This window comes from Dendrobates tinctorius, unplaced genomic scaffold, assembly GCF_039654945.1.
Source record: "Dendrobates tinctorius isolate UK_male_01 unplaced genomic scaffold, ASM3965494v1 ptg000014l, whole genome shotgun sequence".
Lineage (NCBI taxonomy): Eukaryota > Metazoa > Chordata > Amphibia > Anura > Dendrobatidae > Dendrobates > Dendrobates tinctorius.
Genome location: NW_027361682.1, coordinates 4,111,160 through 4,137,074, shown reverse-complemented (window position 1 = coordinate 4,137,074; position 25,915 = coordinate 4,111,160). Strand labels below are relative to the sequence as shown.

General features: G+C 47.2%; 1 protein-coding gene across 1 annotated transcript in view; it reads right to left on the bottom strand.

The window, feature by feature from the left end:
- The window catches only part of LOC141070505 (uncharacterized), a 156,756-nt gene that overhangs the window by 115,736 nt on the left and 15,105 nt on the right, over window positions 1–25,915 (bottom strand). Inside the window, exons 8-10 of the mRNA XM_073559501.1 lie at window positions 681–769; window positions 327–477; window positions 22–201 (exon numbers count right to left, since the gene is read on the bottom strand). Coding sequence (XP_073415602.1) covers window positions 22–201; window positions 327–477; window positions 681–769 — 420 coding nt within the window. The remainder of the gene's footprint in view (window positions 1–21; window positions 202–326; window positions 478–680; window positions 770–25,915) is intronic.

The following is a 25,915-nucleotide window of genomic DNA, read 5'->3' as shown; positions in this document are numbered from 1 at the left end:
CAGCATTCCCAGCAATGTCACCTCTCCAGTCAGCAGCTCAATCATCTTGTAGGTGAGTTCTAGGATCTTCTGCTCATTGATGTCCTCATGTATCAGGGGGTGAGGTGGAGGCCCCGTGATTGGGCTCAGGGGTCTTCCCCATCCCTTAGACACAGGGGCCTGACAGCACTCCCTAGAGGTCTTCTTCACTACTGTGTAATCCTGGTTATGGAGAGACACATTAATAAACCTCACTACAGACATTTCCAGAGTCCTCACCTCTCCAGTTCTGTCCGTTATTCCCATAGATAAGAATGATGTAATGTGACGTCATCAGAATCTCTCACCTCTCCAGTAAGCTGGAAGAGGATCTCTAGGGTGAGGTGTAATATCCTCTCCGCCATCTTGTCCCTGTCCCTATCCATCCTTGTAGGGTCACTCAGGAGAATTCTCTTATATAGAAGATTCTCCACTGAGAGGATCCGATATTGTAGGGACCTGAATGGGGAGAAGATGACGATGTAAGAAATCTCCGGAGCTGTTACCGGCTTCACATGATCACTACATCCAGTCCTGGCCCCGTCCTGCCCCCGATATAACACACAGTCCCATTATAGTCACATACAGAGATTTATCCCAGGCTCAGCACTGAGGGGGTTAATGTCCCCTGTGCCCAGTAATGGGGAAGTTCCAGCACCTACCTCCACCTGCAGAGCCGCACACTAGATATATGGCTGTTCTGTGCGCACAGGACCTGTGATGATGTCACAATCATGTGATAAGTCACATGGAGGGGAGGAGTCAGGGGTCACATGATCAGGAGCCTTAGTGTATTTGTATCCTCACAGGTCCTGTGGTGAATTTTTTAGGGTTTTTTCGTACAGCGTCACATCTCCACCACAACCTGCTCCTGTGACTTCTGCTTCTGTCTCCAGGCGCCGCTGTAGTCACTCTGTGGGCAGCACTGGTGAGAGAGGCGATGTCAGAACCAGAAGCTCTGGACGGCGGACTCTATCCAGCCGCTAAGGCTACAGTAGCTGGGACCTGTAGTGCCATCAGTCTGGCAGTGTGAGTATGTGTGCTGCCCAGCTGAAGTTATCAGCTCTCTTCTCCAGCCAATTGAAGAGCACCAAATGCTTCTAAGCCTTCCAGCTTGCTGCTGGAAGCTGCCAGATATAGCTTAGTGTCTCCCTGGCTAGGTGTTTGTCTTCTTCTCCTGTCTGATTTAGTATATTCCTATTTTGACCCTGACTTGTTTCTTACTATTCTTACAGTTCCTGATTTTGTCCCTGATGTGACCTTTCGACTCTGACCTTGCTTGGTGATCATTCCTATCTCTTGATAGCAGCCCTTCCATGGTAGCATTCCACTTGGTCCTATTCTAAAACTAGATCCCTATTCTAAAACTAGATAACTATGAAGAGTTGGTGGAAAATCTCCTCAAAACATATAGGGATCTTGGCTATAAGGTTAATTTCTTACATTCGTATCTAGACTTTTTTTCCACCAAACTGCAAACAGTGAGCGACGAGCATGGTGAGAGATTTCACCAAGATATTGCGGCTATGGAGAAAAGATATCAATGAAAATGAAATATATCAATGCTTGCATATTACTGTTGGACAATTGTAAGAGATGATCTGATGCAGGAGTAGAAGAAACAAGCAAAAAAAGAGCTGTCAATGAATGATGAACAAATTTTGTAGTTTATGAGCACTCGCGGGCAGGGTCCTCTCTCCTTCTGTACCAGTCATAACTTTTATTGTTTAAGATTACTGTACTTGTTTTTCTTTTATTATGTATACCCCTCCTCACATGTAATGTGTCATGGAATAAATGGCACTATAATAATAAATAGTGCAATTTCTGTAACTGTTTATCATTCACAATAGTGTTTAGATTTTAGTTAGGTTTTAGTTATTTGAATTGTTGCTAAGTTTCTTCTAAATAAACATCAGAAAATTAGTATAACGAAATATTCAGCATCTTTATATTTGCAAAAATAATGTTTCAAAAGTCTTTGATATCATGGAAACAAAAGCCAACTAAAAATTTTCATTGTCAGACTTGAATTCTGACTAAAACTAAAAATTTTCATTGTCAAACTTGAATTCTGGAGGGCAAAATCATTACGAAATTGCTGATTTCATAACTAAACCTGACAACTTTTAAAAATATGTAGAAAAGTGTTATTTGTTTATAATCCATGCTTCGTGGTATGAGCTGATGTTGCTTCCAGAGAGTTCCTAAGTTCCTCTGCCCTGCCTATGTCAATTTCCCATGGTACATAGCTACAAGGAAAGGTGAGCAAAAGAGATGAGCTACTTTGCCTTTTTTAGGGTCGAGTCGGGTTTCATGAAACTCGACTTTCTCAAAAGTCGAGTCGAACGAAATCGGCCGACTATAGGGAAAAGTCGGGAAACACGAAACCCAATGCAAGTCAATGGGGAGAAAAGTCGGCAGTGAGTGGAGGACTTTAGACACACCTGGCATGAATTTTAACCTCTCTCTCTTCTCTCTCTCCCTCTCTCTCCCACTCCAGCTACGCTACGCTCTGCTTCTCTCATTGGCTGAAAAAAGTCACGTGCAAGCATTCGGCGAAAACCGACTTTGGCGCTTGGGTCGCCGACCGCATGACCGACTTCACACTGTAGTCAGGTTTCGTTTCATGAAACCCGACTTTGGCGAAAGTCGGCGACTTTTGAATCTGACCGACCTGTTTCGCTCAACTCTAGTGAGCAGCCATCATTCAGCCTGCGCCATGGCCGGAACTAAAACTATTATTATACTGGATGGTGCTAAGCGCTACTGACACTTGTAAGGATAAGTGGTGGCTAATGCATGGGGTAAGCAGTACTGTTCTAGACAGGGCTGGTTTTAGACAAAGTAGGCAAAAGTTGAAAATGAGGCCCCAAATGCTAAAATATTACACCATCACACAAACATTTAGGTCGCAGTTACGTGCGCTGAGTTTAGACCATTTAACAAGCACGATCAACAATATAGAAGTCATTTGGTGCTTGTTTCCCGGCCTCATTACAGCAGCTGAAAAGAATGATGAGCACAAAACAAGAAGATCAATCTATCCCCATTGTAAGGCGGTGATGGGAGTCATATATGTGGGTCACTGCGTGTTCTCCAGGATGTATATGGAAACATATTGAACCTGCAGGAGAGCACTGTAACCACAGCCACAGCTGTGGTTACAATGCAAAAATAAAAGTAAGTGTGGACTGGGTCAAGCTATTTGACCAAGTCAGATTTAGGAAAACCATACATGGACTTTTATTGTAGGAGAGATCTGTAGGAAGGTAGTGGGACAGATCTCTTCCTCCGGAGCGGGTTTTGCAAGTGGACCCTGGCTATGATTCACATTTAATCCTACAAGTAAGCGTTTGGTGAGTCAGTTGTTGTTTTCAAGTGCAGTTAGCTGGAGGTTCTGTATATGCCTGGCTGTGTGAGATTGAACACTTACCAGAGCCAGAGATTTGGGGAAACCTTTTGATGTCTATGGTGGTCCAGATGCGTTCAGCAGCCAACTAAATATTAGCATACCCGGCTGCGAACCAGATGATGGTTTGCCTCGCTACCGTGCTGGCGTGAAAACCGCTGCCTTACATATGGTGGAGAATGTAGGCAGTGTGAATTAAGGCATACCCCGAAGAAGAAAACTACATGTCCGTGATTAAGTGTCAGGATTCGAACCCAGCAGCTCTGGTGCACCAGGCAGCAGCTCTTCTTCCTTTGAGCTATTTCAGCCTGCTGGGCAATTCCTTGCTAACTCAGATACCTGTACCTATGTAATTTCAGATTGGCTCCATCCTGTAAGTTCCTGATTGGCTCCACCTTGCAGCTCTCCTGACTTGAACACCCTATTTAATCCTGGCATCAATTCATTACAAGATTATTGAGCTCCCAGCCTTTAGTCAAGCTCTCCTTTCACCTGCTGCTTCATCCAAGACTATACTGCTGCTACCGTGTACCAATCTCTGGCTATTCTCGACTATGCAATCTGCTTATCCCTCAACTATACTGCTGCTATCATGTACAGACCTCTGGCTATTCCTGACTATGCAACCTGCCGGTGCTGCCCCTAGTTGTTGAAATACCACTACTCCAACCCAGGTCAGTCCTTAACATTAAGCCTGCAAACATGTAACTCAGGTCCACAGAGAAGATGTAGGAACTCCTGAAGCAGCTGGTCCTCTCTTTTGTGCAACAACAGCAGAGTACCAACCTGTTATTACAACTGATTGCAGGCCCTGCAAGAAATGCCCCCACCGGCAACTTCAGTCCATCCCGAGGCCCAGGACAAAGTCAGGTTGGCGCTAAGGATGATGAGCCTGGAGCATGACCTAGAAGCCTTCCTCACTGTGTTTGAGAGAACAGCGGAGAGGGAGAATTCGCCAACCGACCAGTTGGTTGAAGTGGTGGCCCCATTCTCGATGGGAGATGCCTTGAATGCATATTTCAACCTCAGCCAGGAGGACACCCAGGACAATGGGAAACATTAAGGCATGTGACTTACTGTATCTCGTAAACATGTGTCTCCAGCCTGAGACTTTGAAGCCATCCCAGATGGTAGAGAAGGTAGAAGTCAACCAGTTGGTTCGAACTCTGCTGGTGACCATACAGATTTGTGTGGGTCAAGGGGACCAGGGCAACTTAGATCCGGTGGTTCCGGTGGTTAGTCTGAACATTATATGGCCACCCATGACTTTGTATGGGACTCTACCCCACTGCAGGTATCTCGCCGGCTCCATCAATCCCAGGAGCCTGGAAAAAGGAAACAACCCTATGCTGGGGACACTCAGAACCAAGCCCATACTGAGGGTGGTCACCAGAATGAGGGTAGAAGGAGCCCAATTTCCCTCTAAACTTGTGGACTAGCTGTGCCACCGCTCTCAGGTGCTGGCAGTGCCAAGGGCCAGGACATGTGGCTGACAACTTTTCCCTGACTGCTAAGCCCATTGACTATGGATTTGCTCACAGGAAATCGATGTATGCCCAGACTGTCTGCACCACGGACGCCGTCACCATCATTGCCAGGGGAGCATCAACGGGCACCCAGCAGAGGCTCTCTTGGACTCAAGGAGCCTAGTGACACTTGTCCATGGGTTATTCATCTCCGAGGAAAACCCCACTGGATGGAAAATCAGGGTCATCTGTATACATGGGAAACTCCAGAAGTATCTGACGATGTAGGATACCTTTTCCATCCCTTGCGGGTGGATTAAACAGATAGTGGGAGTCGTTAAAACCCTTCCTTTCTCGACTATTTTGGGAAGAGACTAGTCTCTGTTTTGGTCCCTATGGGAGGGCAAAGCTAACCTTCCCATGGTAAAGGTTTGTCTGGACGTGGAACCCGAAGATGTCGAGTCAGTGATACCTGTTGTTGGGGTCACCTTCACAGGGGAAAAGTGTAATCCTGATTGACCTCTTCTGCCAAGGAGAAACCTAAGAGACCACATCAGTCTCAGAGATTTAAGTGTCCCGGAGTACCTTTACGACAGTGCAGCTCCAGGATCCCACACTGGCCTGGGCATGGGAAAGTGTGATAGAGATAAATGGGGTGGCTCAGCAACCTGGGGCAGAGGTGATTTTTCCTAGTATGGCGGTCAACCAGGAGTTGCTATAACAAAATCCGGGATGAAGTCATAGAACCGCCTGTTGTGCCCTAATCTTACCACCAGGCAGTACTTGAATTGACCCATAAACACATGCTGGATGACCACCTAGAGGTTAAAAAGATGCAAGAGTATATTCTGCAAGGGTTCTTTTGGCCCAGGATTTATTTCAAAATTAAATTTTTATTGAAAGATTACCGTATTTTTCAGACCATAGGACGCACTTTTTTCCCCAAAAATTTTGGGGGAAAGTGGGTGGTGCGTCTTATGGTCGCAATATACTCACTTCCGACCATGGCTGGAGGCTGGTGCGGGTGCCGCGGGGCTCTGTGGTGTGGTGGTGGCGGCGGGCTGTGCTCCGGTGCAGGGGCAGCGGCTCTCTGTGCTCCGTGGGGGGCTCTGCCGGCATTTCCTCCACCCTGGAGGCCCCCGCACATCCGTTGCTGGCTGCCACCATGTTGCGGTGGTCTCCGGGAATATGGACGCCAGGAAGATGGCCGCCGATCCGGGGACGGCGCGTGCTCAGGTTCAGATCTCGTCCCGAGATCTCGGGAGACGAGATTCAAATCTCGGCAACGAGATCTCAGGACGAGATCTGAACCTGAGCATGCGCCGTCCCCGGACCGGCGGCCATCTTCCCGGCGTCCATGTTCCCGGAGGCCACCGCAACATGGCGGCAGCGAGCAACAGATGTGCGGGGGCCTCCGGGCTTTGAAGAAATGCTGGCGGAGCCGCCGCCCCTGCACCGGAGCCGCCGCCCCTGCACCGGAGCCGCCGCCCCTGCACCGGAGCCGCCGCCCCTGCACCGGAGCACAGCCCGCCGCCACCACCACACCACAGTGCCCACCTGCCCCAGCACTCCTGCCCCAGCACAGCACACCTGCCCCAGCACAGCCCAGCTTCCCCAGCACAGCACACCTGCCCCAGCACAGTCCAACTGCCCCAGCACAGTCCAACTGCCCCAGTACAGTCCACCTGCCCCAGCACAGCACAACTGCCCCAGCACAGCCCAGCTGCCCCAGCACAGCCCACCTGCCACAGCACAGCCCAGCTGCCCCAGCACAGCACACCTGCCCCAGCACAGCCCAACTGCCCCAGCACAGAGCCGCCGCCACCGCACCAGCCTGGACCACTGAATGAGCCCTGTGACCACTCCTCCACCTGGTAAGCTGAATTCGGACTGTATAGTGCGAAAAATACGGTATATCATTTTCAATTACAAAAAAGAAGCATAAACAGCACAACATCAGCATGAATGTATAATAGATTATAAGTATAACATCCAATAAAATATCAAGGTGTAGGAAGAAAAAGTAGGGAATGGAGTATTTTAAGTCCTCAGTACTTCAATTATGAGATTACTAAAATCCAATGGAAACCATACACAGTGCAGTCAGCCATAAACAAACACGGAGCACAGTCAGTAAAGAGAAGAATAAAGAGAAGAAAAGCATCAGAGAAAAGGGTGGGTCACATAAGTCTGATGAAAGGTAGTAGGCATTGGATTCCTGGAATTAAATCCAGTCTCTCCAAGTCTCACAGTATCTAACACAGTCAGTGGGGGATTTGGCAATCAAATATTACATCCTATTTAAAAGGCCTATTTCAGAGAACCACTCCTCCAGAGTAGGTGGAAAAATACTTTTCCAGTGATGAGGAATGATATTTTTAGCAGCCTGTATAGGGTAGCTTACTAAATATCTTTTGTATCTGGTGAAACTAATTGGGATCATAAAGAGCAAAAGAGATTCAGGAGAGTCGGGTACACAGAGACTAGGCATTTTTTGAATAGTTTTAATTAACTGAGTCCAGAAGCTTCTTATAATGGGACAACTCCACCAAATGTGTGTCATTGTCCACATCTCCAGCATCTATGTGATACTGCAGGAAACCACTTATAACAAATATCCTAAAATAAAAAAGTAAAAACTAAATTGCATGAAAGTAGTAATAATAATAAGGGTATTTAGTAAAGACAAATCTAGTTTTTCATTTAGTTCAGTGTGCATTCTGTGCATATAAGGGTGTGACCGCCCTGCTTCTGAGTTGGAAAATCCATCCTGTCTGGCCTATACTATTACTGGTGGTTCAGTCCCTCGGTCCTTTTTCACATTTACATCACTTGACAAGTGGAAAGGTTTTAAATACAAGAGTTAGGACTGTCCCACAAGGGTTGCCTTGACGTGGCAGGATGACTTGCACATTCTTTTGATCAAAATTATGTTTACTATATACCCTTTTTATTATAACTACTTTCATGCAATTTTTGCTATTTATTTTTCACTTTTTTATTTTAGGATTTTTTTTGTTTTCTCTGTGTAAAGGTCATGTGTTTATATGCATTTACATTTTGCATACACATTAATTTACTTTTTCAGATCAGATCTAGTTTCTCAGGAAACCACTTATGAAGTAATACTGGAACCTGTTAAGAACGGGAGATAATCTTAAAGGAGGACTCTTGAGTTTTGGTCGCACTGGAAGTTTTGAAAACATTTAGCCCCTTGCGAGTCCTCAAAATATTTACCCAATTCTTTTTCCCATACAGGGCAATAGGGCGGTCTGACAGTTGTAGTTTGGGCTATTAGGTGATTATAGAGCAATGAGATAGAGTGTGTGAATAATCATAGTTGGCTCTTGGAGGGATAGACTGGTCCTCAAATATCTCATTGAGGGGTATTAAAGATGCGTTAGTACATGAGGAAAATGAAGAGGGTAATATTTATATCCCATGTTGATGAAAATAATCAAGTATTCTGGCATGAACTGCAACCATGTAGTATTTTCTACAATCTGGAAGACCGAGAACTCCCATCTGTTTAGGCCTGACTAAGATATCACCACAAATACATGGATGACCAGTCAGCTAAATGAACTTGCAAAAGCTACTATTGTGATGGAAATATATACATTTCATATAGATCTCACTTGCATGTATTCTTTGTATACTGATATACACACATATATATATATATATATATATATATATATATATATATATATATTCATAGCTATCTTGAACTTTATAATCAATTGCTCAGAATGGTCCAGTGACCTCGTCAGCTATCCGGCTCAAACCAGCATTGTCTTGTGATATATGTGCTAGACATTGAAAAGAGGAAGTAACAACAGATGTTGAAACTGATGTCTGGTCTTTGCTGAGTTGCAGGACAATGGATATAGTAAATATGGATATAGTAAATAATATTGTTGAATCACCCTCTTGTCGGATGCTGCCATATATATTCATGTACTCAAATAGCCAATAGCATTGAAGTTCAGCCTTATGTTAATTGACTAACCACTCCTTTCTGTACGTAATGATAAAACCATGTATGTGCAATAAAGCTCCAGAGTTTTGCTGGAATGTGATGCTGCTAACAGGTGTATAGCATCCTCATTTCCTTTGAGCGCTCAAAAGACTCTGTTCTAATTACGACAGCACACACAGGGATATATCTATCCATTCAAAATTTCCATATCATTTGGTGCCTGCACGCGGGGCAGTGGACGAAACGCACGGGGACCCTGCTGACCGGAGAGATGGAGGTGTCGGCTAAGGCCTTGGCTCATGGGGACGGAGATTGAGCAACTCCATAAGTAAGGTAAGAAAATCTGATTATCTTACTTGGATGTCCCCTGTTCCCAGTCCAGGTCTATACCTCTTGCCAGTCAGGTGTGGTCACCACCGCATTCCCAGGTAGTGTAAAAAGTTCACGCCCTTATCCAAACCCTGGGATATAAGCCAAGTTGCCTGCTGCGTGTCCTGTATGTGTTTTGATCTGGGAGAGAGCTGGTGGAAACGGTGGCTGATTGTGCTTGTGGTTGCTGGGAAACCGATAGCAGGAAGTTGAATCTCTCAGATAAGTCCATACAAATTCACCTGTGCATCGGAATGACAGGTAAGGCCTAGCCAGGTACGGGTGGTGGGGGCTTGGAGATATATCATTAGTCGAGTCTCCTGACAAGTTGTCACAGATTCACCTGTGCATCAGAAGGAAAGGAGAGGCCTAGCCAGGCACAGGTGGTGGCAGCTTGGGGAGATATCGAGAGCCAAATCACTTGACAAGTTGCCACAGATTCACCTGTGCATCGGAAGGACGAGAGGCCTAGCCAGGGACGGGTGGTGGCAATCTTGTGGGGGTTATCACAGATTCCTGTTACTGGCGGACCAGGCGGGACGACCGGTACAGGGTGGTAACATTTCCCGGGTGCCAGAGAGCAGTATACCCAGTGTGATTGGCAGTTATCGGTTACCAGAGCTGCTTGTACTACTGTCACAAAACAAAGAGGGCCTCGATTTCTCCCCGGACGTCTATATGTGCGTCAACCTGTGAATTCACTGCTGCTCTCCATGGAAATCTGAAGCAGAAAAAGTTTTTTTCTTTTTACACTTCCTCTTTTGCCCGTAGGGTGCGTCTCTGATATTTTTTCATATTGTCACATCTGTTTTTGTGCTGTGTTTTCCACTGATCATTTTTGCTTTTTGGTGAAGGTTTTAACCATAGTGTAAAGATCTTTGAGGAAAGCTGGGTTGTTTGAGCTGTATATGCCATTGTTCAGCGTGCCCTTTGCTTTCAGAGACGTTGCTTAACTGAGAATAGACAGGGCAGAGGAAAGGGGAAGTGTCTGTCTAGGAATCTGTGCACGGACATAAAAATATACATTGTTGGAAGTTGTACTGATTTTTGACTTCCTTTCGGAGTGTTTTTTCCAAGTTTTACCATCTTCTTGATTTTTCTTATTGTCTTTTGCCTCCATTTCCTAAATTTTTTATTAGTTTTTCATTTTCTTTTTGAAGTTTTTATAAACATTTTGGTTTTTTTTGCCTTTTTCTTTCCTTTTTTAAGCAAGTTTTAAAAGGGTTGTAAAGTTTTTGACGTTTTTAATCACCTTTTTTGAAGTTTTTGGAATAGACACAGTAGGTGTGATTCAGAAAGTTAAGTATGTGGATTTGCAGGGGCAGCTTCTGAGGCTGCAGCGTGGCATAATATATTGAGAGGAAAAAGGGAAGTTTGTTGAAGCTGGATTGCTGTCTGCATTTTATAAAGTAGCAGCAGACTTACAGCATAGAAGGTACTAAGAGTTATGTGAACAAGAAAGGATTATTTTTACGTGTACAAGATAGGAAAAGGTGTTTTCAGCAGAATTCAAACCTGTGCTGTCTGTGAGGCACCCCGCTTCCCCCCCAGGGAGAAGGCACCATAAGTCCAAGCATGCCCTCTCTGACTGCAGAAAAGGGGAAGGAATCCGCTCCTCCCTCCCTCTCCCCCTCTTTCTCTTCCCTCCTCCCGTCTCTCTCCCCTCCTTCCATCTCCTCTCCTCCTTCTCTCACCTCTCCTCCCTCACCTATTTTTCCTCCTCCCTCATCTACTCCCACTCCTCCTCTCACCTCTCCTCCCTCACCTATTTTTCCTCCCTCATCTCCCTCTCCATCCCCTCCACCCTAACCTATTTTTCCTCTCTCATCTTCTCCCTCTCCTCCTTCTCCATCCCCTCCACCCTCACCTATCTCTCCTCCTCCCTCATCCCCCTCGTCTTCCCTCTCCCCTCCTCTTCTGTCCTCTCCCTCCCCTCCTCCCTCATTTCTCTCTTCTCCTCATTTTTCCACTCTCTCCTCCTCTCCCTGCTCCTCACGCTCTGTCTCTCTCCCACCTCTCAGTTCATTGTCACCAGCTGGGCCAATGCCAAATCCAGACAATGAGGTGTCCCTATATCCACAGGGCACCCTCTCAAAAGTGCCAGCTATGATACCGGGAGAAAAAAGTGAAAATCTCCCTACACAAAACACCACATGTGCCCCCCCCCAATACAACAGCCAGCAGAGCCCACAGCTCGGGGTGCAGTGGGGGAGGTGTAGGTCATCAGTGTCTGCAGCTGCTGGGTCTGAAAATGAGGAACCCAAGTGCCAGACAGAGCTGCCAGCATTTACATCACCATCAGTGCAGCCTCAGAAGGGGGGAACAGCCTCACACAAAAAGGCAAACACACAATGTCACAGTTTCTCCTCTGATGAATATGAAGAGGGGACATCATACATGTTGCCCAGTACTAGGGAAAGGAACCCACAGGCACCAAGTAGGCAGGGGAAGATAGAGCAAGAACCCTTACACTATGTGCCCTTCACCCCTAGTCAGGTGTTCAGTATTCTGAATAATCTGCCAGACCCAGATTTGGACCCCATGCCATTTTACCGAAGAATGCAGCAGAGCCAGCATACATATGCTGCAACCTGGATTGATCTCTGGTCCATAATGGACCATAATGGAAATAAAAGCAGGTGAAACACTCTGGACAATCATGAAGGAACACTTCAAGCTTCCATCAGAATTAGATGTGCACTCCTGGGAGTCAGGATCATAGCTAATTGAGCAGCTCAGAGAGTGGGCCAAAGCCAGACAAGCAGGGCAAGTCCTCAACCTACATGACATGAGCCAAGCCAAGACAGAGTCTGTAGACAAGTTTCATGGCAGAGTGATGCAAGTATTCCAAGATTTAGGCCTCACTATTCATGATCAGATACACAGACAAATGTTGGCACAGGCCTTTGTGCATGGACTAAGAGAACCAATCAAGAAACTGCTGATAGTGGCCAGGCCTGAGTACAGGTCAATAGCAGTAGATACCCTGCTCACAGTAGCCAGAAGAATTGAGTCCCACCCAGGAGTGCGGAAGACAGCCCCTCTTATGGTGGCCACCAATGTGGAAGAGCAACCACCCTGCAGGGACAGAAGACACATCAGGTGTTACAACTGTGGCAACCTTGTCCATTTCCGGAACAAGTGCACAGCACCCCGGCAACCCAGGACATCATGCAGAAGAATAGGCCAAGCAAGAAGCCAGGTCCGCAAGACGTCATGCCCCTGACATGTGAAACCCCATCAGCGGACCCAATACCTCAAATCACCGGGGGTTGTCATATCTTTCTGTTGTGAGTTCATTTTCCCCTTCGTCACTGAGGTCTGGTGAACTCCCTATTCTGGTGAAGGAAGGTAATGAGCCTGATTATCAGGCACCTGAACCTGATGAGGATGACTGGCTGAGTGGAGTCACGGACTGGATATAAGGCTGCCGACGCCCTTCTGCCCTGCGGGTGATTTCTCTGTGGACTTCTAGGACACCAGTCTGATTCCTGCTCCTCTAAGCTAAGTTTTTCTGCTTTGCCTGTTTGCATTAGTGTTTTGTTTTTGTTTTCCTTGCTTTTCTGGATTCTGCCATTCCCTGCTGGGGTGAGCTGAATCTCCTTTTGCCTGTAGCTCTGTCTTCAGAATATTCCTGAGTACTGACATAGCTTTTTGAAGCCTAGCGTCTTCAGGGCCTTTTTCAATGTCAGTCTGTTGGCTCTTATTTTCATAGGGTTTTTCACGGATTGCAGACAGCAGTCTTCCTGTCCTTTTCTATCTAGCTAGATTGGGCCCCGTCTTTGCTCAGTCTATCTTTCTGCCTGTGTTAGTGTTTTCATCTTGCTTCACCGTCATTATATGTTGGGGGCTGCCTATTGCTTTGGGGTCTGCTCTGGGGCAGTTTAGTTTTCCCCTTTCTTTCTTTAGGCCTAGCTATTTCTCCGGCTGTGATCGAGGGGTCTAGGGCATCGTAGGAACCCCCCACGGCTACTGCTAGTTGTGTTGATAGGTTCAGGGGTCTGCAATCCGATAGCTGCCAACTTCTCTGGTTTTCTGGACTTAGCTAGCATTTCTGTTTTTGCCTCCTACGGTGACTCAATCATAACATCTTTCCTTGTGGACACTGGTGCAGTCAGAAGTGTGATGAGGCATGTGGAACTCCCCGACCCCACTTGCCTCTCAGAACACTCTGTGTCTTGTGTGGGGATTGAAGGTCAAGTCAGACATTCCCAGCTTACAAGCCCCTGAGCTGTGAAGACAGCCAGGACACTCCATCCCGTTCCAGTTTATGGTGGAGACCTGCCTACTCAACCGAATGTGAGCAGACCTATTGCAGGAGCTGAAGGTGACCAAAGTGTTCCAGGAAGATATGACCATTACATTTTCTCCACCCCTGACCCAAGAAGAATCAATCATGCTGGTGGCCCTACAAGAGCCTCAAACAACCGGGGCAAGCCTACCCAAGGAGGTGCTGGACATAGTACCCGAAAGCCTATGACCCAAGGGAGACTTCAAGTTGCGCCAGTGTGGGCATCACTCAAGTCTGGAACCCCGTACCCTCACAAGGCCCAGCATCCCCTGTCCATCACCCAGAGTCAAACTGTCTCTGACCAACTGGAGGACTAATTGGAACCGCTGTTCAAGAAACGGCTTAAGAACTTTGGCATGGGCCAGGAAATTTTCAACCCAAAGGGACCTTACCCGCTTCATGAAATGGCTCTGCTGCTTCCGGCTCCAGCGCCAGAGGATCATCTTGGACAAGATTCTGAAGGTGCTCCCTGAAGTTTATCCAGGCCCTGGACCAGAAGACAGCCACTCAGCTCTACAAACTGGTACACAAAATGCTGACCTGAGACCAAGCTGGGTGAAAGGAACGGCTGCTGGCTGGTAAAGAAGACGTCCCAGCAAAAAGACCCCCTGTGATCAGAGCAGGGATTACCACAATGACCGCCTTGGTGGAGAGCAAGAAAGCTCAGCTGGACATCATCTCTGATGAAGAGGACCCCAGTAAATGGCTTGTTTTCCTGCCGGCTCTGTGCCAGAAGATGGGAATCCCTCACGGCATTGTGAAGAGCAAGGCCAGACTGGGCTGCCTCGTCCATAGGAATCATCATGCAGTGCCCGCTTTTCTCGATCAGGAGGAAGACTGTGAAAGGAGAACCAGCCAGGTTCGGAATGGTGCATGACCTGAGGGCTGTGAACGAAGCAACCGTGTTTGAAACCCCAGTTGTGCCAGATCTGCACACTCTGCTGTCAAACGTGCCAGCCACAGCAACAGTGCTCACGGTGATGGATCTGTCCAATGCTTCCCTCAATGTTCCCCCTTCACCTGGACGACCAGTTCCTGTTTGCGCACCAAGGGAGGGTGCAGAACACATGGACAGTGATGCCGAAGAGGGCCCAGGACAACCTTTCACAGCTCACCAAAGCATTGTCCTCCATCCTTGTCAACTTGATTGCAGAACATGCAGAAGTTATCAACATCGCTACCTGCACAGCCCTTTCCTTGTCTTCTCTACTCTACTCGGCGGAGCAGCAATGCAAGTTCTGGAAAAAAACAGTCCAGTGGTGTCAAAAGCAAGTTACGTTCCTGAGACACTGTATTGCCCGCCAGACGAAACGCTTGACAAATGACCGGAACACCGCTGAGGAGAAGATGGCTCCCTCAACATCTCCGAAGATGCTGCAGGCCTTCCTTGGTCCAGTTTCGTATTGCAGAACTGGAATCCCTGATGCTCCGGTCTTAATGCAGCCTTTGTACAATTGCATTAATGCAACCCCGTTCCTCCTGTTGTTTGCAGCCTTCATCTCATACCAGAAACTGAAAGACTCCATAGTCTCTGCGCCAGCTCTAGGCCTCCCTGACTACAAGAAGCCATTCTGTCCTTACCAAATGGAAAAAGAGGGTTATGCTACTGGCGTCCTAAAACACACCCACGGAGGAAAAACAGAGGCCTCTAGGCTACCTCTCAGCCCGCCTGGATCCAGTTGCAAGGGGGGCCACTAATGCATGAAAACAGTATTTGCAGCGCACGCCCTCCTGGACAAAGTTGCTGATATCATTCTTGGACAACCACTAGAGATCCTCTCTCCACCAAAACATCTCTTTGACGCCCTTCAGTGCTCTCAGCTGTTGCCGGACTCTACTCCCACTCCCAAGGGGGATTACGGATACGTCGTCCACCCCCTCTCTACTCCCACTCCCAAGGGGGGGATGCGGATACGGACTCTTCAGAACAAAATCTGCAGGATACCGTAGATGGCTCCAGTTTTGCAGATGACGAAGGAAGGTTCCACACGGGATGTGCAGTGACCAGCAATCAAGAAATCCTAGGGTCCAGAAGTTTGTCACCTAGCTTGTCAGCCCAAGAAGTGGAACTGATAGCGCTGATGAAGGCCTGCCAGATTGCCTACCGATTCCAGGTACTCGCATGGCATAGCACATGATTTTGGACCCATCTGGGCTGCAAGAGACTTTATCACAGCAAGCGGGACAACCGTGAAGCATCATGGAGCCATCAGGGACCTGCTGGACGATCTGCTGGACGATCTCCAACTTCTAAAAGTGGTGGCAGTGTTAAAGGTCAAGGCACATGGAAAACTGAACACAGTAGAGGCACGGGGCATCAACATGGCAGACGTGGCAGTGAAGGAAGCAGCCAGAGGAAGACAATATGGAAAAGTGGGAGAGGTCGTAGAGCCGAACGGCTACTACATGACAACTGAAGACAAGATAACCTGACAAGATGACGTCCTGGGATCTGTTCAAGAAGTTGCAGGACCAGACTCCAAAGGAGGAGAAGGAAAGCTGGATGCTGAAGAGACAACATTTGAAGGAAGAAGGGAAAAAAGCACTGGACTCCAAAACCCTGTCTACCTCAAAGTATATACCCTATGGTGGTTCAATGGGCACATGGGCCCCCGCACAGATTGAAGATCTGATTGGACTCCCACCTTAACAGCCAATCTTCCCAGCAGCTGTTTGACCTCCGACGAATGCAACATTGGACGAGTGGAAAAAAGTTCGTAAGGAGAGCATTCGATCCCAGATTTGATGGCCCTTCTCCAAGTGCTGCTGATGACACCAACCTGGAGGGCAGACCCCCACTCAGATCCACGCATCACATTGCAAGGAAGCTGTCATACCAGAAGATACACCTGAGACGCTGTGGATGCCCTACCTGACTAAATAAATTACCTACCTGATAGAGAATACACACCACTGACTACATAGACTGCTAACTAAGAGACTTTGATCACCATACAATGAACCCCCGTTAGGGACAGATCTCCTGACCACCCATTTGCGAAAGTCTGTACGGAGAGGAGGCGTATGCACTAGGCATGCGTCAGCCCACTGGCAGCATAAAAGAGTTGCCGCGCTTTGAGACAGGAGCAGGATTAATGCAAGTGATATCTAAGGGGGATTGTGATGGAAATATATACATTTCATATAGATTATTATTATTATTATTATTTATTGTTAATGCGCCATTTATTCCATGGCGCTTTACATGTAAGGAGGGGTATACATAATAAAAACAAGTACAATAATGTTAAACAATACAAGTCATAACTGGTACAGGAGGAGAGAGGACCTTGCCCGCGAAGGCTCGCAATCTACAAGGGATGGGTGAGAATACAGTAGGCGAGGGTAGAGCTGGTCATGCAGCGGTTTGGTCGATCGGTGGTTACTGCAGGTTATAGGCTTTTCGGAAGAGGTGGGTCTTCAGGCTCTTTTTGAAGGTTCCTATGGTAGGTGAGAGTCTGATATGTTGTGATAGAGAGTTCCAGAGTAGGGGTGATGCGCGAGAGAAATCTTGTATGCGATTGTGGGAAGAGGAGATAAGAGGGGAGTAGAGAAGGAGATCTTGTGAGGATCGGAGGTTGCGTGCAGAAAAGTACCGGGAGATGAGGTCACAGATGTATGGAGGAGACAGGTTTGTTTATGGCTTTGTATGTCATGGTTAGGGTTTTGTACTGGAGTCTCTGGGCAATGGGGAGCCAGTGAAGGGATTGACAGAGGGGAGAAGCTGGGGAATAGCGGGGGGACAGGTGGATTAGTCGGACAGCAGAGTTTAGAATAGATTGGAGGGGTGCGAGAGTGTTCGAGGGGAGGCCACAGAGCAGGAGGTTGCAGTAGTCGAGGCGAGAGATGATGAGGGCATGGACTAGGGTTTTTGCAGATTTTTGGTTGAGGAATGAACGGATTCGTGAAATATTTTTGAGTTGAAGTCGGCAGGAAGTGGAAAGGGCTTGGATATGTGGTTTGAAGGAGAGATCAGCATCAAGGATTACCCCGAGGCAGCGAGCTTGTGGGACTGGGGAGAGTGGGCAGCCATTTACTGTAATGGATAGGTTCGTTGGGGGGGTCACGTGAGATGGGGGAAAGATGATGAATTCTGTTTTGTCCGTGTTAAGTTTCAGAAATCTAGCGGAGAAGAAGGATGAAATAGTAGACAGACATTGAGGGATTCTGGTTAGTAGGGAGGTGATATCTGGTCCAGAGATGTAGATCTGTGTGTCATCAGAATAGAGATGATACTGAAAGCCATGAGATTCTATGAGCTGTCCCAGGCCAAAGGTGTAAATGGAGAAGAGCAGGGGTCCTAGGACTGAACCTTGTGGGACTCCGACAGATACGGGGCGAGGTGAGGAGGTGGTGTGTGACTGGGAGACGCTGAATGTCCGGTCTGTTAGGTATGATGAGATCCAGGATAGGGCCAAGTCTGTGATGCCAAGGGATGAGAGGGTCTGTAATAATAGGGAATGGTCCACTGTGTCAAAGGCAGCCAACAGGTCCAGGAGGAGGAGGACAGAGTAGTGTCGCCTGCTCTTGGCGGTTAAGAGGTCATTGGTGACCTTAGTAAGGGCACTTTCAGTGGAGTGGTGTGACCGGAAGCCAGATTGTAAGCGGTCGAAGAGGGAGCAAGAAGAGAGATGGGAGGACAGTTCAAGGTAGACGTGTTGTTCCAGTAGCTTGGAGGCATAGGGGAGAAGAGATATAGGGCGATAGCTAGATACAGAGGATGGGTCAAGAGAGGGCTTTTTGAGGATAGGTGTGATGGAGGCATGTTTAAAGCTTGAGGGGAAAACACCAGTTGTTAGTGATAGGTTGAAAAGATGGGTTAGGGTTGGGATGAAGACTGTGGTGAGGTTTGGGATGAAGTGGGATGGGATCAGGTCAAGTGCACAGGTAGTGAGATGTGATCTTGAGAGTAGAGTGGAGAGTCGATCTTCTGTAATGGTGGAGAAGTTGGTTTTGGAGGTGGAGGGCTGGGAAGTCGGGAGGAAGGGCTCTGGGGGTTGTTGACCAAAACTGTCTCTGATGTTATCAATCTTCTGCTTGAAAAATGAGGCAAAGTCTTCAGCTGAGATGAGTGGGGAGGGAGGAGTGGCTGGGGGACGGAGGAGAGAATTGAAGGTGTTGAATAACTGTTTAGGGTTGTGAGACAGGGAGGATATGAGAGATGAGAAGTAGGTTTGTTTAGCTGTGGCGAGTGTGGTCTTGAAAATAGTGAGGGACTGTTTGAATGCGATGAAGTGCTCGTTGGAGTGGGATCTTTTCCATCTGCGCTCAGCAGCCCTGGAAGCTCGCCTCAGTTCTTTGGTAAGGCTGGTGTGCCAGGGCTGTCTGTTGATTTTGCGAGCTTTGGTATGTGTAAGTGGGGCAGGGGATTCCAAAGCTACAGCTATTGTGGTGTTATATAGAGCAGCAGCGTCATCCGCATTGTGTAAGGAACTTATATCTGTGAGAGGGAGGAAGGATTCAGAGAATGAGTGTAGGTCAAGGTGTTTAAGTTTGTGGGGTGAGGATTGTAGACATGGAGTGGAGAGGGAAGAGAATGTGAGAAGGTTGTGGTCAGAGAGAGGAAGAGGTGAGTTAGAGAGGTTAGATAGGGAGCAAAGGCAGGTGAAGATGAGGTCCAGTGTGTGGCCATCTTTGTGGGTGGCTGTAGAAGACCATTGAGTGAGGCCGAAGGAGGAAGTGAGAGATAGAAATTTAGTGGAAGCTGAGAGGGAAGTGTTAATGGGGATGAAGTCGCCCATGATGATAGTAGGGATGTCCGCGGAAAGGAAATGAAGTAGCCAGGTGGTGAAGTGGTCAAAGAAGGTGGTGGCTGGCCCTGGGGGGCGGTAGATGACAGCCAGTTGGAGGAGTAGATGCGCACAGAGTGCACCTCAAAGGAAGGGAGGGTAACAGAGGGTGGCAGTGGGATTGGGGTGAAGGAGCAGGTATCTGACAGGAGAAAACCAACTCCTCCGCCATGTTTGCTGCTGGGGCGGGGGGTGTGAGAAAGGTGGAAGCCACCATATGAAAGTGCAGCAGGAGAGGCTGTGTCAGAAGGGGTGAGCCAGGTTTCGGTGATGGCGAGGAAGGAAAGTTTGGTAGTAGCAAAAAGATCATGGATGTAGGAAAGCTTGTTGCAGACAGAGCGAGCGTTCCACAGAGCTCCTGTTTGTGGGACTGGGGAAGCGGGGGCTGGGTGAATGGGTATAAGGTTGGAGTGGTTACGGAAGGTTGTGATAGAGCGTGGATGGGAGGTAGAAATTACTGTGGGAATGTGGTGAGGAGGACCAGGATTTGGAGAGATATCACCAGCAGTGAGAAGGAGCAGAGAAAGTGTTAGCAGGTGGGTGCAGGAGAGGGCATGAGGGGGCTTTCTGTGTTTGGAGACAGAGGATTGTATGTTAAGGAACAGTTTTGAGGAGGAGGTGAGGTGGATGGGGAGGATTGAAGAAGAGATGAACAGTTCCTTACTAGGAGTAGGGATTAGGGGAATTAGCAGAAAGTGAAGGATTATAGGGGTAAAAGTGAAAACAAACAGAAACATTGTTTACAGTGACTGTGTACAGTTACCTTCAGTTCCCTTCTGGTTCAATTCTGGTTTTAATTCTAAAATTTATCTTTACACTTCTAGGAATCACACTGCAGACTGAAGTCTATGCAGACTTGAGCTATGCAATATATGTACAACTAAATGCATTCAGGTGTGAAGCAGAGAGGAGTGGTCTCTGCTCATCTTGGTCAGACAATTAAGGGTGGACCAGATGCATACAATCAAGCATTGAGTAAACAAGGTCATAAATAACACTGGGGTAAGCTGGGGTTAGCTGAAGGGCATACCATGTGAATGCTAGGTGCAGAGGCAAGTCTATGTGCAAAGCTGGGTGATGTACTATGTGCACTTCATAGACAGACAGCAGGAGAGCAGGAGATCTCACTTGCATGTATTCTTTATATACTGATATACACACATATAAATATATTCATAGCTATCTTGAACTTTATAATCAATTGCTCAGAATGGCCCAGTGACCTCGTCAGCTATCCGGCTCAAACCAGCATTGTCTTATGATATATGTGCTAGACACTGAAAAGAGGAAGTAACATGTTGAAACTGATGTCTGGTCTTTGCTGAGTTGCAGGATAATGGATATAGTAAATTATATATTGTTGTATCACCCTCTTGTCAGATGCTGCCATATATGTTCTACATCTATCCATTCAAAATTTCCATATCACTATGTAGATGTTTCCAAAAATTTAAAGGGATTCTGATTGGTATAGTTTGAAAGAGGTAAAGCAGTCTAAATAGATTATTCATTTTTAATACTTTTTAATACACTTACTCTGCCAAACCAAGAGACATCCTTAGCAGTCTATTAATTAAGGTCCTTATGGATTTGACCAACTAAGGGTTTGTAGTTGAGGTCAAACAGTTTATATAGATTACTATGTATGCGTATCCCTAAGTATTTTATACCCTGTGATTAGGCCCTGGTCTTATAATGAGGCTCAGAGGTTTTGTGAGTCTTGCCCAGAGTGTCAGCTGACCACACCCACCGTACATTTTCATAGTCCACTGTTTCCTTTGTCTGTTATAGAGAAACCTTGTGAGCTGATTGCCATGGATCTGGTAGGGCCAATAGTAAAGTCATCCCCTGGCTGCTAACACATATTAGTGGTAGTGGATTATGCCACTTGTTACACCGAGGCAATTTTGCTTCATCATACCTCGGCAAATCGTATTACCTGGGAACTGTTTGACATGTTTTGCCATCCTGGGCTGCCTAAGGAGATCCATATGGATCAGGGGATTACTTTATGTCCAAGGTGACAAAGGAACTATGTAAGCTGCTCCAGATCAAACAATTGTGCACATCAGTGTACCACCCCCAGACAGATGGTTTAATAGAGAGATTTAACAAAACACTCAAATCTATGTTAAAAAAGTTGTCTCCCAAAGCTGAGAAGGATTGGTATATGTTTGCCATCCATGAGGTATGGCAGTCCTCAATGAGGTTCTCTCCATTTGAATTATTATACGACAGACATCCCAGGGGTCTGCTGGACATTGTCAAAGAGACATGGGAACAAGAGCCTACATCCCATAAAAGCATGAAGAGCACGTTGCGAGTATGCAAGCCCAGATCACGGTCATGATGCCTGTTGTAAAGGAACATATCATGGATGGCCAGGCAGTGAAGAGCCAAGCATACAATAGAAAGGTCACAGTCAGGTTCTTTAAAAAAAGGGATCAGGCATTGGTTTTGGTGCCCAGTGCAAAAAGTAAGTTCATGGCCAAGTGGCAAGGGCAATATGAAGAGGCCGGGAATGAGGTCAAGATAAGAGAAGCGGTCTCTAAACAACAGCAAGGGCAGGTTGAGAAATTAGTGCAGCAAAACGAATACGGCGAATTCTTGGAACTGCACGGCCATACATGTTAGGCGCCGGGACTCTCCCACTGCATGGGATAGATCCCAAGCATTGTCTGGTGCTGTGGTCTCCCATTCTGGTATGGCCGCCGGTATTGCTACTCTGCCCAAGCGCCGGTCCCAGCGTCTTGCTCAGACTCGTGGTATACATTTGATTACTGCTGGTCCTCCAGCCAAGTCTATTGTAACTAGTGATATTCAGGTGCAGCCTTGCGCTCTGGAGTCTAAATCCAGAGATCACCTTACTGAGCAAGTCGGTGATGTGGTAACTCCAGATTGGCCCGCGGGCAATGTCACGGCCAGCTGGGAGTGAGTGTTTGGGGTGGAGCTTTGGGTTTAAAAGGCTCTCAGCGTCGCATTCTATATCATTCACGTTCGGTGTATGTGAGTGGATACTCTATCACTCTTTCTGCACGTGTGTATTTGTCTACCTTTGAGTCTGAGCTTCTTATGTGTTATTACGCTTGGCTTAGCATCTGTCTCGTTCATATGTGTAGTTAGCACAGTTCAGTTACAGAGCAAGCTCAACCTATGTCATGTATTTCTCAGTGAAGTCAACAGGGTTTTGTACCTAGCATCATTTGAGTTATTCCACTTCACTTAGCAACTGTTTCGTTCTAGTGTGCCATTAGCACAGTTCAGTTACAGAGCAAGCTCAACCAACCCTTTTGCACTACCTCTCTGTGAAGTTAACAGTGCTGGGTATTCTGCGTTCTGTTCATACTGTGTGGAGTTAACGCAGTCTGATTAAGGTGAATGCTCGCTGCTTCGTTCCACCAGTGTTCACACTAGCAGCAGTTATACATCTCTGCACAGTGAACCCCGAGTTGCGATTGCACTTGAATTTATATTTTAAATAGTGCAACCCGCCAACCCTAACAATACATCTGTGACCCAATATGGCAATGTCACCAAGGCTTAGGTAAGGGTACGAACGAATCCATACCGTGTGTTGGAGGCTTGGGAACAAGCAATCGCGGAGGTGAAAAAAATGCTCCAGCTAGGAGATATTGAGGAGTGAGATGGGCTAGTCCTATTAAACGGATTCCAAAGCCGTATGGATCATTACGGTTTTGTAACGATTTCTGGAAATTGAATGAAGTGTCAAAATTTGACTTTTATCCAATGCCACGGGTTGATGAGCTGATTGAAAGACTGGGACAGGCCCAGTACTTCACGACGCTTGATCTGACTAAGGGTTGCAGGTGCCTCTGACAAAGTCAGCCAAAGAAAAGCCCTCCTTCTTTACAATGGAGGGTCTCGATCACTATGCCATCTTACCTTCTGAGTTGCTTGGGCCCCAGCAATGTTTCAGAGGCTGATGGACATAGTTTTAGAGCCCCATCAGAAGCATGTGTCGGCATACCTGGATGATATTATCATCTATAGTAACGACTGGCCTTCCCACTTGTCCTAGGTGCAAGTGGTAGTGGATTCGCTCAGATCTGCGGGCTTGATGGCGAACCCCAAAAAATGTGCAATAGGTCTCGAGGAATCCCGTTACTTGAGTTATGTAATTGTCCGTGGGGTTATAAAAACTTCAAATAAACAAAATTGAGGCCATTCAAAACTGGTTTCGGCCTCTTACAACGAAACAGGGAAAGCATTCCTTGGCAACATTGGGTATTACTTTGACCGATCTGTTGAAGGGAAGAAAATCGGTCATGGTCCAGTGGAACGCTCAGGCAGAGGAAGGATTCCAGCCCATGAAGTTGGCATTGTGGGGACAGTCCATCCTCACCAGCCCCAACTTTAGGAATAATTTTATCCTAAAAAAGGATGCCTCTGAAGTAGGCCTATGAGCATTTCTGTCGCAGTAAGTGCAAGGAGAAGAACATCCAGTTCCAGTAGGAAACTTACACCGGCAGAGAGAAATTAAGTGCTTAGCCCTTAACTCCTTTACCCCGACGGTGGTTTCCACGTTACTGACTTGACCAATTTTTACAATTCTGACGACCGTCATTTTAGGTGGCTATAGCTCTGTAATGCTTCATCACATCCTGGTGATTCTGAGAATGTTTTTTTCATGACATATTGTACTTCATGATAGTGGTAAAATTTCTTCAATATGACTTGCGTTTATTTGTGAAAACAATGGAAATTTAGTGAAAATTTCTCAATTTTCAAACAGAATTTTCATGCCCTTAAATCACAGATATGGCCAGTGGCGTATCTAGGGGGGGGCAGCCGGGGCAGTTGCCCCGGGCGCAGCCAGCAGGGGGGCACAGTCGGGCCGCCTAATGCAGCGGTCCGCAGTGTCCTCCCTGGCGGCTGCGTTCTGCCGCCCCCCGCCTGAGAGTCGGCGGTTCTCTGTGTCAGCTGTCAAGCTGACAGCCGGCGCAGAGGAGGCCGTGCCGGCTCCCAGGGAGCAATTGTACTGGCGTCTATACAGACGCCTGTACAATTGAAGCTCTGACCGCCGGGCCAGAGCGACGTCAGCATCGTGATCAGGTCATGTGATCACGCTGCTGACGTCACTCCCCGGCGCCCAAAGCAAACGCTGGTGGTAAGTGTGCTCCACTGTGTGGAGCTGAAGAACCACCGAAGATGGGAGATGAGGGGGAGTTAATGAGTGGAGATGGGGGGGATTTGTAGAGGGGATGGCGGTTAATGTGTGGGGGTATTTAGAGTGGGGATGGGGGTTAATGAGTGGGGATGGGGGTTAATGAGTGGGGATGCCATGGGGTTAATGTGTGGGGGGATTTGGAGAGGAGATGGGGGTTATTTAATGTGATGGGGTTAATGAGTGGGGATTGGGTTAATGTGTGCGGGGGTTAATGAATGGGGATGGGGATTAATGTGTGGGGGCGTTAATGAGTGGGGATGGGGGTTAATGTGTGTGTGGGTTAATGAATGGGGATGGGGGTTAATGTGTGGGGGTATTTGGAGTGCAGATGGTTATTTAATGTGTGGGGGGATTTGGAGTGGTGATGGGGTTAATGAGTGGGGATTGGGTTAATGTGTGCAGGGGTTAATGAATGGGGATGGGGGTTAATGTATGGGGGCGTTAATGAGTGGGGTTGGGGTTAATGTGTGGGGGTATTTGGAGTGCTCATGGGGGTTAATGAGTGGGGATTGGGTTAATGTGTGGGGGGATTTGGAGTGGGGATGGGGGTTATTTAATGTGTGGGGGGGATTTGGAATGGGGATGGGGGTACTTAATGTATGTGGGGGATTGGGGATGGGGGGATTTAATGTGTGGGGAGATTTGAGGACACAAAATAAAGAGTATGTATGAGGAAACAGTATGGGGGATTGGTGCAGACAGTATGGGGAGCGAATGGGTTAATGTATGTGGATGGACACAGTATGAGGAGTCGGGGATATGTGTGAGCAGACAGTATAGAGAGTGAGGGGGTAAATATATGAGGAGACAGTATAGTGAACAGGTGGGATGCTAGAGGGGAATAGTGTGAGGCGACAGTATATTGCAGATATTTTTATTTAGGAGCATTATAATGACACTTCTATCTTTAAGGGCATCGTGTGGAGATTTGCTGCAGAAGACCGGAGAAGATGGAAGTCTACAGAGACGAGATGTGGATGAGAAAACTCATCATGGGGTCTAGAAGAAAAGGTGACTGACTGCAGAGACGACGTCATCTATAAGGTACTTGGATGTAAATGTTATTTGTGACACTGACTAATTCTCATGTTTTTATTTGTTAGGAACATTAAAGGGGATGTCCAGGTTTGTGCTGAGTCTGCAGTCATTCTATGTGACTGCAGACGTCTGAATTCTCACAGTGCTCACTGAACGCTGTCAGGATTCTCTCATGCCGGTAATTTACATACATGCGGTCACATGCTGACTAGACATGTGTGGCCTCACTCAATGAAAATGAATGGAGCGAGGCACGTCTAGTCGGAATGTGGCCAGAAGTATATAAATCACATACTTGTGCTGACATGACTGTACATCGGCAAGGGAGAATCCTAAAAGTGTGCAGGGGGGGGGGGGGCTGG